The sequence below is a fragment of the Thunnus thynnus genome, chromosome 11 (genome assembly GCF_963924715.1).
Source record: "Thunnus thynnus chromosome 11, fThuThy2.1, whole genome shotgun sequence".
NCBI classification, from domain to species: domain Eukaryota; kingdom Metazoa; phylum Chordata; class Actinopteri; order Scombriformes; family Scombridae; genus Thunnus; species Thunnus thynnus.
In genome coordinates, this window is record NC_089527.1 from 20780636 (window position 1) to 20794437 (window position 13802).

Consider the following 13802-nt stretch of genomic DNA (forward strand, 5'->3'; position numbering starts at 1 on the left):
TGGAATACAGAATGGGGAAAAGCACTTCTAGAGACAGCGGTCGCTCCCACTTCACACCTCTATTAATACAAATCCCCTAACTATTCTGCATTTTCCCCAATTTTCTGAGCTGTGGTCATCAAAACAAATTTTGAAAGTGCACACCTGAATATGTCAGGAGGAAAGCACTCCTGTCTTGCTCACTGCTGGTATATTTATTAATTTGCAATATTTATTTAACATTTATTTATTTATCTACCTTCTAAATGAATAAATATACCACAGGATATCAGGCATATAGCTCCAGCATATCAGATACCTGATGAATATCAAACAGACCGAACTGTCAGATATTGTGAGTGTGGAAATTTTTTCATTTTATTCAAGTTGAGCTGTAGCTATTGTAAGAGGACTTAGTTTACGGTGAACTACAGTGGTCAGCACTTCTTCTTGCAGGGAACACAACAATTCTCAGTGAATATAGGAGCATGAAATCCCACAGTGCTGTTAGTTTTGGATTAAAAAATCATACATCTAAATAAAATAAAACCAACAAGCCTTACTAAGAGTGGCACTGTAGCGACACAGCATCATAAATTCACATGAGAACATCATATGAACAAACAACGTTTTGACATTAGAACTTAAAAAATACATAATGATTTCCCAGGGTCCATCTGCACAACGTCTTTTATGCTTGTATTACATAACACATAAATATGTTAAAACACAGTAACAGGCAGATGAAGGAGTGCTGTTCTGTGTCTCAGACTCAATTAGGTTCAGGGCTCATCTGATCATGTGCGTGTGTTGTATTATGGATGTACCCCCCGCTGTGGATTCAGATCCCACATTGCAGCCTTCAACTCCTGCTTTTTTTTGCACACGCCACTTTCTTCTCTGCTAAAGAGGGCTCCCACATGTCTCCTTTCTGGCTCCAAGGCGTGATCCATACGCCCTTTTGTTTTTCTCAATTTACTCTTTATCCTGTCCTTATTATCTATACTTGCTCTTGGGGATGTTGTGTAGACCTCAGTTTGTCAGAGTTTACTTTACAGGTTGCTCACAGTGTTTTGTTTGAAGACCTGCTTGAATCCTCAGTCTCCTGAGAAAATGCTCACTCTGTGTGTTGTTCAGCAAATTTGTGTGTGTGTGTATGTGTGTGTGTGCAGTATTACAGTATTGAAGTAAGAGTGACAAGTACACTGTCTATATATAGGTTACAAACAGAATAATTATTTAAGTTTTGCACTTTCTGCACAGGAATCATGAAGAATTGCTGTGTGTTGGATGCATCAAGCAAAATGGCACATCCTCTTTGTTCTTCGTCTGTACTCTTTTCTTCCATTTCCTACATCTTCATCCTCTTCTTTCCTCTTCCTCCTACTTAACCCTCCTTTCTACTCTCTACCTAATTTCCCAGTTGAACCACTTCATCCCTCATTCTGACTCATCAACAGCTCTCACAGAGAAGAACAGAGAAGTGGAGGATGTGAATGGGCAGGATAATGGATAAGTATGAGAAAGATAGTTGTAGACACCGTTTCTGTATTATCTCTCTTACTATTACTTCCTGACCCAATACGCCTGAACGTGTTGCTGGCATCCTAGGTCAGTAAGGGAATTCTGCTGGGTGATGAGGCTGGACTCACATGAAGTGGAGCTAAGGATCGCCCACTCGCTCTGTTTTCCTCTCAGCAGTACTCTCAGTTTCACAGAGTAATTAACAATAATTACCCTACTGGCTATGCCAAATGGCCATTTGCTTTGCAGCAACACACACACACAAACAGACACTTAAGGCCATTACACACCGAAAAAGCGGTAGCCACTTCAGCTATGGATGAACATCTGCAGTGCTAGTAGTGTGAATGTCACTATAGTGCCAAAAGTATGTGGACACCCCTGTCTATACTCCCTGTCCCAGGCTGTTTTTCAGGCGCACATAAACACTTAAATGCACAAACAAATGCAGAGATCCACACAATGAAATAACATCTCTTCGGGTGTTGTGTGTGTGTGTGTGTGTGTGTTGTTAAAAGGAGAAAGTGTATACGTGTGTGAGCCAGAACATTTGTGGTAGTGATAACATCTAGAGGGCAGTGATCCCCACTCCCCACCCTCTCCAATTCCTCCTATAATAATCTTTTCCTATGACAAGAGCACAAGAGGAAGCAGAATGTGTCAGGTGCTTGGTTTGTCACTATCTGCTTTTTTTGTTCCATCTTAAAAAAGCAAAAACAAAAAAAACATTCCCACTTGTGAAAAACAGTGTATGCACAAACACTGTTATTTGATTTCCTGTTGTTTCTTGTCTTCTGTAAGGATCCTTTTCTGCTTCTACAACTTCAGTAGACATTGTACACTCTGCAGAGAGGTGTTAAGAGTTTGCCTGCATGCAAAACGTAAAGATCAGACTACATAAATTATCATCTTTTTTCTCTTCTAGTGTCGTCTTTGCGAAAATCTCTCCTCCGATTTTGTGTCCTCGTGTCCCCCACTCTTCTATCCCTGTGTGACTGGACTTAAAAGGCCAGCTTGAGGGATGACAACCGTCGCTCACTTCAGAGAGCTGAGAGAGTAAGGGGAGATCAGGAATGAGGAGGGGATGAAAGCAAAAATTGTAGATGAGGTAGAGCAGGAGGAGAGTAGTTTTAAAGATTTATAAAGGATTGACAGCTTCTATGTCAGTCAAAAAAAGCAGAATAACGCAGCTAATGTTTTCTTCATTTTCACACCTGTGAACCTACAAGATCTTGAAGATTCATTGGTCAAGTCTTAATCGTGAATACTTTGAAATTCATGTGTATATGTCTATGATACAAATAAAGAATGTTACCTTAAATCCTTATTTCCTAAAGATATGAATGGAGATGAATATTGGCTTGATGTAGAGTTGCAGTGAACACACTGACAGTTTTTTGTAGTGGTGAAATGACAGTGCCAACTGTTTAAATATGTTAAAATGCACTGAATGGAGGCATTTCCATAATATCTGGCATTTGCTCTCTGGAACAAATTTTAATGTCTGCGTTTACACCTGCGTAACATTATGGTAACACTTACACGAGCTAGGAAGATGTACAGCTTCACACCTTTTTGCTCAGCAAAATGGCTGCATTTTCATTGGACACAGACTTTACCCAAGTCTTGTGTTTGTGTGTGTGTGCCCTTGTATTTATTACAATTTGGGGACAATAATCTTTTCAGGACACTGTGGGGACTTACTTTCCATCTGAGGCCAGAAAGTCGGTCCCCACAACAATTTTTTGAACAGTGAACATGTTGTTTTCTTTAGAATTAGGCTAAAGTTTGAGAAAAGGCATATAACAGTTATGATAAAGGTAGGAGAAGTCAACACAGTGTCCTCCCAAGTGACAAAAATGAGTGTATGAGTGTTTGTGCCCGAGAATGCCATCTCATTCTGTTCTTAATCCTTCCCAGATTGAGGTCAGTGAGGCTATTGGGGGATCTCAGTGTGTTTACAACCTCAGCCTGACCCTTTGAAATTCTGAGATTGGCTGGTGTTATCTGATTGGTCCTTTCTCCCAGACATATTTGTGTGTTGGGATCTGATTGGCTCAGAGGATTTGAGATGAAGTCAAAGTGTAAAATATCTCAATAAGAAGCCGTCTGAGGGACATGAAGCATCAGTTTGCTGTTTTCACACTCTGTATCTCAGGTGGGTCTACAGAGGTGACGGGAGATTCAGAATTGGGTTGGCGTTGGTGGGGGGGCAGTTGTTATAGTAACTCTGGGCTGTTCTCAAAGGCCCTCAGCTTCATGTGGGAGGGTTGCTATGGCAATGGCAGGTTGTAGCGTAGGTGTGTTGTTGTGGTAACAGTATGTCTATGCGAGGCTGCCGCTTACTCAGTGTTGACTGGAGAGTCAGAGTGAGTGGACTTGGCAATACCAGGTCCTTGAAGAGTTGAATCAGACTTTTATGATGCTTGTGTAATGAAAATGATCTTTTTTATGATCTTTTCTTTTTCAATCAGAATGCCTAATGGTACAAGAGAGATATTAGACTAGAGGTTGCTTGCATTTTTAACAAAGTGCTTGGCGATATGCTTGGAATTTTTATCACAATACTCAGTATTTTCTGATACCGATATCACAACATGGCAAATGTACGCACAACAGTGGAGGCTGGTCCATAGAGGCAGAGGAGGTTGAGCCTCCTCTATTTTTTGAGAGGCAAAAGGGAGTTCAAAATATAAAAAAGAATATTTGGTTGAAATAAACCATTACAAATCTCAGTATTATTTATAAAGTATTTTTTCTCTCCTCTTTGGAAAAAATCCATCACTGATATTCTGTTTAAAATGCTTCAACAGCGACACCTGCAGGGCAGGAGGAGAAAGGGCAGTGTGTGAAGTGGTGGTGGGGGGGGGGTGCAATTGGTGGAGTGGGGGACAGAGGAGGACGGGTGCCTGCTGTCCTCCGCAGGGCGGGATCTCTTACATTGGACTTAATGTATGTCATTAGCCAATGCAACAGCTGGCTTGTTGTAGCAGCCTGAAGGACTCTTTATACATCAATGGAAGGACTATTAAGGACTGTTGTTAAGCTAACGGGAGAAATTATCTGGCTTATGCAGCAGCAGGATGCTGCCGGGGAGGCTGGAGAGAGAAGCAACCGGAGAAACAACCAGGAGAGTTAGCTTGTTTGTCATTGTTGCTAATGATATCAGACTGGTTAAGCAGCAGCCATAAAATTCTGTTAACTAACATACAAGATGACCAACAGTCACAAATGGACGTTATGACATGAATACTTCATCTCCATGATAGAAAGAACAAGACGTCAGATAATGTGATTCAGATACAGCTTCTCTCTCTCTGTCTCTTTGGTCACTAATTTCATCTCTGATGGTTAAATGTCTCTGTGTGGCTTTTTTGTGTTTTTTATCTCCTTAACAAGAATGCAGCAGAGATCCTGTCTTTTTAATTGAGTGGTTGTTCAGTCACCTGTTGATGTTGTGTGATTAGTGAATGAGTGCAGGAGGTCTGGCTGCTTGCTTCTGACAGTTTCTTTAGTTCGTTTTTAAGCTGAGCTGTATATTGAGTAATAAGCTTAAAGTAACTAGAATAACAAGTGTTAACTAATGGTGTAATGGATTGTAGTTGATCCATGATGCGTACGGATTGCCCCCCACGGTTCGGCAGGCATATGAACTGCAGATAAATTGCAAAATTTAATGTCTCCGTTAAGACAAAGTAAACAAAAAGCTGTAAGTACAAGTCATGGGCAGACAGTGTGTCCCTAACAGGGACTTTGAAGAGCAACGATCAAACCAGCATCTAACGGTTCCGAAGGGACATTTGAGTTATGTTTACCTGCTGTTTAATGTGCTGCAGCTGAGCAACTTATTAGCGTCTAGCTGCCAACTGACGTTAGCGGTGAATGTTTGTTATCATCAAGTTTTGATGATGTGGACAGAGGCTGTTTCATTCACTGTTTGAAAGAGGAAGGTTTCATGCCTCATATTGCAATAACTGAGCATTAAATATTTTATATATTTTATTTTATTTAAACACATAATCTATTTATTTAGACATCTTAAATGTTGTTTTCATCTAAGAACATGGGCAAAAGTTCCTTGCTGTTTCTGGCTGTAAGTGTGTTGCAAAATTAATAGAAAACAAAGTTTTATTTTTGTCTCCCCCTTTTTTTTCGCTGATCCTAATAATGATCTGATCCGTGACTCAAATCCATGATATGATCCAAACTGTGAGTTTTGTGTTCATGTTAACACCCCTAGTGTTAACATGTCAGCTTTGTAGACTATATTTTGTATATCGTACATATAGATACATATAAAAATGATCAAACTCATGTTGACAGCTATTACCTTGGTCTCCAAAAAAACCTCTTCATATCTGTAAAACCCCACTTCATCATTCATTTAGACAACACAAATCTGTAGAGCGATAACAAAAAATTACATCATCACGATATTGTTCCACTGAAAGTTAGTAAACAATAATACTGAAGAATTAGACCCATTAAGAGAGGCAGATTGCTCACCCTGAAACTGTTATAAATAATTGTTACACTGGAACAGGCCTATTTAAGATTCCTGTGTTAGCTATTTTATCATACAACCAACAAACAAATATATCAGCAGAATAGTTTTATTGCTGCTCGTGACTAACATTTCACCCCCTTGCTGCAAGACAGTTTCTTAAGCACTCAAGGTTTTTGAGAACTGCTTTAGAAGACAGTCAAGTCTCGTCAGTATTCTCAAGATTGCCTCTAACTATCGCAGGAAACTGTTTATTCTTGTCTGGATTTACAATATACAGCAGCAGAATGTAGCATCTCATTAGAGTGCTACACTCTCTGACCCACCTGATTACTCACTTTCTTTTCCTGCCACTTCTGTTTTATCGTTGTTTCTTCCTTTGAGTATCTTGTTAAACTTCAGTAACCAGATGTCAAGCCTCTTCTCTCCGCCTCCTCTATCTTTTTTCTCGGATCTCTCTGCCTTTGTTCCCCCCACCCCCCACCCGTTTGTTTCATTATTGGTATCTGTTTCTCTGTTCTCGCAACCCACTCTCTGTTTTTCTCATCTTTTCACATGCAGACACATTGAAGATTAATATGGACACACACACACAGATACATACTTACTGTGTTTGCATGTATGTGTAGTGTGTACTTGCATACATCAAATGATTGCAGAAATACAGGAGAAATTCCTGCATCTGTGATTAGTCTTAGCAGGTGACTTGAGGAGAGGCACAGACCTCAAACATGCTGATTTATAGTCACATGACAATCCCTTAACAGTCTGAATAGCCAAACATCTTGTCAAAGCACTCCACCAGCGTAAACCCACACAAAGCACTTCCATTTTCTGGCTTCTAAGAAGGGCTCACAGTCACCACATAGCAATGCAAGAAAGATTCCCTCTGCATTATTTGCTCAATTCACTTTATCTCTTCCCATCTTAAATGGTCGACTGCTGTCCATTGTGAGCACTGAACACCACCGTCTTTTTATATTCTGTTTTTGAGGCATTGTGTACATGTGCATATACATGTGTGTCTGTATACACCATCCCACAATGAATGTCCCTAGCCTCAACCAGTGAGATCATGCACTTCAGGATAGCATCCTTGTGCAAACACACACATACAAACACAGAGCTCACACTTGAAGTTATACTGAAAATACTTTTCTTACTATGACTTTATGACCTCTATGCTTTTGGCTGCATGCATGACGCTCCGGGATCTTAGGTCCAGTGTTCTGTATCACTGCGTCAGTCTCTCACTGTCTCCTTCGCACACATGCACAAACACACAGTGTTGCCCTGGTACTCATCCAAAAATACTCCTTTAGCTCCTTTTTAAAGCTATGCATGTTTATTTCCGTAGATGCATGGAGTGCTTCCAGCCTGCTTTCTGAAATTATCACATCTTGTCACATCTTGACGTCTCTGTTGCTTCCTTGCACTTGACTGTCCCCCTCTCTCATCTCCTCTGTTTTCATCCATCTGGCTTGAAGTCTGTCCTCTGTTCTCAGTTGTATTGTAGATAGAAGGGTTGGGCAGCATTTCTCACTGCAGTTTCAGCTTGCCGTTTGTATATTTAGTATGTGTGATCAAAAAATGTTTGAAAAGTTTAGTGAGAGGGGGGTGCGTTTGTAAGATGCCAGAGTGGAGCTGTTTTGTTTGCTTGAGCAAACTGTATGTCATATAATCACTCTGAAAGAAGTGTCAGAGGGGTCTCTGGGGGCATCTGGCTATGTGAGATAGAGAAAAAGCCATCAACACGCGGTGGCATGTGAAAATCATGTATGGAACAGGAAATAGAGGGCAGTCACCTACAAACAAAAGTATGGTTGCATTAACACCTTTTCCTGACACTTGGGTGTAAATCAGATCTTGAACCACTTACAGCATAATGCCTGTTTATTTTCACTTCCGTAATAGTAGGCATGAACCAAAATAGTCTGTTTTATTACAGTTCTTCACATTTAACAACAACATTACATGGTGTTTGAGATATATTTTATAGGCAGGTAAAGAGTTCAAATGCTTCTTAAGGAACTAGATAACACTCTTCCAAAATTAGTGGTTCTGACCAGCCCTCCAACAGCCTCTACAGTATCCTGACTGTCTCTATTTTCTTCTTGTTCTTGCAGTTATCGCCGACTCATTGACAGTAACAGCTCCAGCCCAGACTCTGTCCAAGGTAGAGGGCGACACACTGCAACTTACCTGTGAGGTGTCTCGCACCACAATGCAACACACTCACTTGTCGGTGGGTTGGTACCTGCGGTCCCCGGAGGATGCAGCCGCGCCACCTCAGGAGCTGGTCACCCTGTCGAGGGATTTTGTTCTACGCTCTGGGGGACCATACCGGCAGAGGATGGCTGCAGGGGACCTCAGGCTTGACAAAACCAGTGCCACCGCCTACAGGCTGACCATTCACAAGCTGCAACCAGTGGACCAGGGCCTGCTCTACTGCCAGGCTGCTGAATGGATTCAGGACACAGACGACAGCTGGTTTGCCATGACCCGCAAGCAGAGTGACAAGACTCAACTCCGCATTCAACCCACTGGTGAGTGAAGGGGAAGAGATGTTGGGAGGAAAGACGAGGGAGGGAGGGAGGAGAAAGGGTAAAGGCGCTGGTATACTCTGCACTCTTTGGTCCCCCCTTGTCCTTTTGACAGGCACACACACACGCATGTGGGCAGGCCTCCCCTGATTGCTGATGAGTATCTCACACTAAGCTCATTAGCTCACTAAAAAGGGCTTAACTCAACCTCCACAGACTCCCCACTTTTGTATTTGTGTCTGTTTGATAGGCAACATTACAAGCACATCCTAGAATAATTTAACCAGCTCCAAACAGTGTGAGAGTTTGCCACAGTAGACCTATGACTTCCACATGTACCATCTCCCCAGGCAATGGGTGGCCTAGAGATTAGAAGCCAAAAATTGTGTTTTTTCACTCACTGCTGATGTGGCACTCCTTGCCAGCAATTACACCATGCTATTTTGTGCTTGAGCGCACTGGTTTAGTGCGGTTTTCAACTCTGAGGGAGGAGATGTCTAATGGTGGGGAGGGGTAACAAGGGGTCAAGTAACAAGGGGTGCGAGGATGTAACAAAGCATGTGTTTGGGCGGTTGTTGGTGGAATATGCCTCGTATGATAATGATCTAATGAACTGTCGACCTCAAGACTTGAAAGACCAGAAACAAAGACAGCTTTATGACTCTCCACATGCACTTCCAAACTGATTCGATCCCATCACCCCATCAGATGCACTGTGCTGTATCTTACATACAAAAAGAATCCCTTTGTATGCTTCCAAAGAAGGGCCACGGAGATGGGTGATAAACTGCTTTGACATTAGCTCAATTACCAAGGCAGCACACAGTGGCAAGTGTCTCATGCCAGTAAATCACTTCAAAGTGGAATCGTTTTGCCTTTCTCCATTAAGCATCAGATCCACACAAGTTGATGGTGCCCCAGATAGGGCTGGGTGGATGAGAAGAAGAGTCAAAACACGGCTGTAAAGCAGGTTTGTCAGATGAGTTCCTGCTACTTCAGGGAGGAGACAAAAGGCACAAAGCGCTCCCCTCTCAACACCCTTCGTCACTCTCTGTCTCCTCTCTGATCTATAATGGATGGAAGTGTTGTTGCGTGACAAAGAGAATACAGCAGAGTTGTGCCGCCGTGTGCGGTTGTGGATGTGAGTGCACAAACTTGATGAATGAGCATGAATTAATTTCTTTTTGTGTACTTTTATCACATGGTGAGGGCACAGCTTGCATACCTTTGGGCTGAACTTGTGTATTTTATGTTGCAATTGTCCATGCGCATATTTTACAGAGAAAGGGAGAGAAAAATTTAGAAAAGAGAGGGAGCAGCTCCTCCATTAGGCTCCGATTATAAAAGATGGAGTAGATCTCAAGACAGCCCCATCACTAGCTAATCACCCACAGCCGGCATCAGAGAGAGCAGCCACGGACTGAATCCTAATGTACCTTTCTCTCCCAGTTTCTACCGTCTCTCTTTCTTTCTCTTTTCTCTCACCTCCTCCCTTGTTCCCTGCTCTCACATCACCTCTCATTTTCTGCAGTCGTGTCTCATCACTGCATTTTTTTTCTGCATCCTTAAATATTCTCCCTCCTGTTCTTTCCCCCCCACTTCACTCAATCTGCTATTTGTGCTCAGTGCTTTATGTTTTTTCTAATTAGCTCTGAACACTAACAAATGCTGGACCTGTGAGGCCATTTTTTTTTATCCCGGGTCTCTGCTTCCTCTCAACTGAACTCTTCAGTTCTTGTCAAAGCAGGTCAAGGCTCTTTTAGCTTTGCTGCCCCTTTTTTTCACAATTATTCATTTTCAAATGTCTTAATGAACTTGATGTCCTGCTCCCTTGTTGTAGGTGCCGCAACCTATCAGCCCTTTGTTTTGTCATCTGTGTGCTGTTCCCTTCACCCCTGTGACATTATTTGCATGCATGTGTGCACTAATGCTGCAAGTAATAATTATTTCCATTAGCGATTAATATGATTTTTCTTTTTTTACAAACCAGTTAATCATTTAGTCTATGAAATGTCAAAAATTGTGAAAAACACCCAAAGGACACATGCAGTCCAAAACCAAAAGGCATTCAATTTACAATTATAGAAAACATAACAAGTTCTCACATTTGAAGAGCTGGAAATGAAGAATTGTTGACATTTTTATTAGATTAGTAAACTGATGATAGCTCGATTATCAAAATTATCATAAATTACGTTTACATTAATTGTTTATTGATTGAAGATGATGTTTTCAGCACACAGTAACACATTCCTAGCCACACTACTATGATTTATATGCTGTCAGTCTTCTAATAAAAGGTGCTTAGCATTCCATTTCACATCTCTGAATATACAGTACAGTATGTGTTTGTGTATCGCTATTTCATATGTGTGTGTGTGTATGTGTAAACAATAACCCCCCTCCCTCCCATCATAATGTTCCCCAGCATAACAAGCTCTATAGCAACAGCAGGCTTTGAACTTTTCCACATGAGTGTGTTTCTCAGGAAGTCTGTTTAAAGTCTTTGTAATTACAGCTCGAGGCTACCACCTCACTGAGCGGCAGCGCAGCCGTCTCTGATACATACTGTGCTCGTCATCTGGAAATTAATACAGCAAATATAACTGAACACACAGCCATACACATACAGTACAAGCACAACCACACATGCGCTGACAAAAAGCGTAATTTGACCAAGTGGAAGAGCTAGCACCAGCTATGTTTGTTTTATCTGTTCTGTCTTAGGCCATGCAGGAGGAGGAGGAGGAGGAGGAGGAGGAGGAGGAGAGGAGCGCCTGACTCTGTTTCAGACTGCTGAAGAGAATTTTAATTAGATGTTGCTTTTTTTTTATTGCAGAGGTGATACCAAGGGGGGAGAGAGAGCAGAGCACTCTGAAAGATCAGCATTTTATCAGAGCGCTGCACTGTGTGACCTCAAACTTTCTCTCCTTTCTATTCTTTCTGTGTCTGTAGAGAGAATGGCACTAACCATTATTTTAGTGCCCTCTCCCAATCCTGACCACCTACAACTCCATCCCACCACACACATCCCCTCAATACTCCCTCTCTCTCTCTCTCTCTGTTTTGGCATGCAGCTTCAGCATCCCACACTGTGGACATTAAACAAGCGCAACATGTTGTGCATTTCAATTGTAGCCCATATTTAGACATCAGTCTTGTTTTGGAAATTGGAGACAAGTTGTTTGGGAATTTAACAAATATCACCTTCTTGAAGAGATCTCTCCCACACCTACACTCTTTCCATTCAGCTGCTTTATTTAAAATAGAGTGCTATATCCAAGGGTTTTCTGCATTTACTGGTGTTTGATAAAATTCTTGTCTTACAAAGCCTGAATGATGTCCAACGTTCAAAAAGGATTTACTGTTTCAGATTTTTATGAATTATGAGTATTATGTTTCCCATGTGATGCATGACTTTGTATTTTTGCAGCCAACTGACCGCATTTCTGATTGTTCTACTAAACATGCGTTTAACCCTGTCATTCCCTCTGACATTCCCTCTCTTACCCATACCCTGACATTCCCTTTGTTTTCTTTCTTTCAGATCGGGACTTCAGCATCCAGGTGAGCACGGAGCGACGGTCCTTCACGGCCGGTGAGCCGCTGGAGCTTCGCTGCACCATTGAGGCCCAGAATGTCCCCGAGCGCTTCTTCTCGGTGTCGTGGGTCTTCAGCAGCTCACCGGTGGCCGTGGTGGGCCCCAGTGCCGTGCCTGTCCTGGGCCCCGATTATGTCGCCCTCGAGGCTGCTGGTCACATGACTGTGCGTAAAGAGAGCGCCAACGTGCACTTGCTCAAGCTGCAGCACCTACGCCCCGAAGATGCTGGAAAATACATCTGCCGTGTGACGGAGCGGGAGAAGACGCCCACGGGAGACTTCATCGACCGCAGCAAGAGGTCCCGCAATGTTCAGATCACAGTCCAGCCACTCAGTGAGTAATAATCTGTTTGCGAGGACACTGGCTTAGTTGTCCTGTCCTTACTTGTCAGTTACAATAAGAATGATGAGCTTTTCATAATAGCAGTTTTATCTTCATATAGGCAGTATGGAATGTCATGCTGTGCTAGCCTATCTCTCTCTCTCTCTTTCTTTCTCTCTCTCTCTCTCTCTCTCTCTCTCTCTCTCTTTCTCTCTCTCTCTCTCTCTTTCTCTCTCTGTCTCTGTCTCTCTCTCTCTCTCTCTCTCCAAGGTGGCCTAGAACAGATAGCTGCACAGCCTCTATTGTATAGCTGCACAGCCTCTATTGTTAGCTGTGAGTAAGTAGGGAAATGATAATGCTGCTCTTATTCCTGATGTATTCTCTGTTTGAGTGGATTGCTAAGGATTGGTAATGCAGCATTATGGTCCTTCCCATTTCCTTGGCTTAGCTGGCAGGGGTTGGGGTGGGGGGTAACATTATAGTAGCATAATGGAGAGCAGAAGAGTCCAGACTCAAGGAAGCTGAGCTAACAGCCATGAAATGAAAGCGTGGAGAAAGAAAAGAAGCAGAAAAAGACCCCTAGCTCTCCAGGGCCCTCTAAGTGGTTCCCCAGGCTAAATTAATGTGTTCTGCTGGGCCAGACCTTTTCAGCTGGGTTAAGCGGGGCAGGCTGGTGGGGTTTTGTCAGGCTTTCAGCTGATCAATGTAAATCTGTAGTCAAAGGTTCAATACCTCACTCACAGTCCCTGCTTGTCACTGAAATTGTTATTCTTCTCAATGGCAGAGAGAAAACACCCCCTTCCCCAGCTTGGGTCATTTGCCTCATCCCCTCTTCTCTCTGTGACTCCATGTGTCTTAGGACTAGAACGGTGTGTGTGTGTGTGCGTGTTGCCAGCTGCTACCAGCATAATAAAGCATAATAACCACAGAGTAGTATCTCCTCTCAAGCAGCCAATGCTACCTTTATCCTGACCGCTCTGCACTCCCTGCTAAATCAGCCCAAAACAATGGCCCTGAGCCTGCAGGAGTGTCCAGGGAGCCTCTCTGTATGGGAGGTTTTGTTTTTCCAACAAAAGACATTAATGCCCCATAAAGGATGTTTATAGGGTTTACACAGGATAATAGCCATGGTTATTGAAGGAGAACTTCCGTGAAACGCAGCAGTATTGCTCAGACAACATGTATTTCATGCACAAACTGTCCTCTCATGCCTGCTTTTTCTCACTTGCACACACACACACACACACACACACAAACACACACACACACACACACACACACACACACACACAATTTCAAGATGTGCTTTATCACTTTAATTTGGGGAATT

General features: G+C 42.5%; 1 protein-coding gene across 1 annotated transcript in view; it reads left to right on the forward strand.

Moving 5' to 3' along the window:
• Nucleotides 1–13802, forward strand: part of igsf3 (immunoglobulin superfamily, member 3) — a 71613-nt gene that overhangs the window by 34006 nt on the left and 23805 nt on the right. Inside the window, exons 3-4 of the mRNA XM_067603713.1 lie at nt 8134–8553; nt 12098–12484. Coding sequence (XP_067459814.1) covers nt 8134–8553; nt 12098–12484 — 807 coding nt within the window. The remainder of the gene's footprint in view (nt 1–8133; nt 8554–12097; nt 12485–13802) is intronic.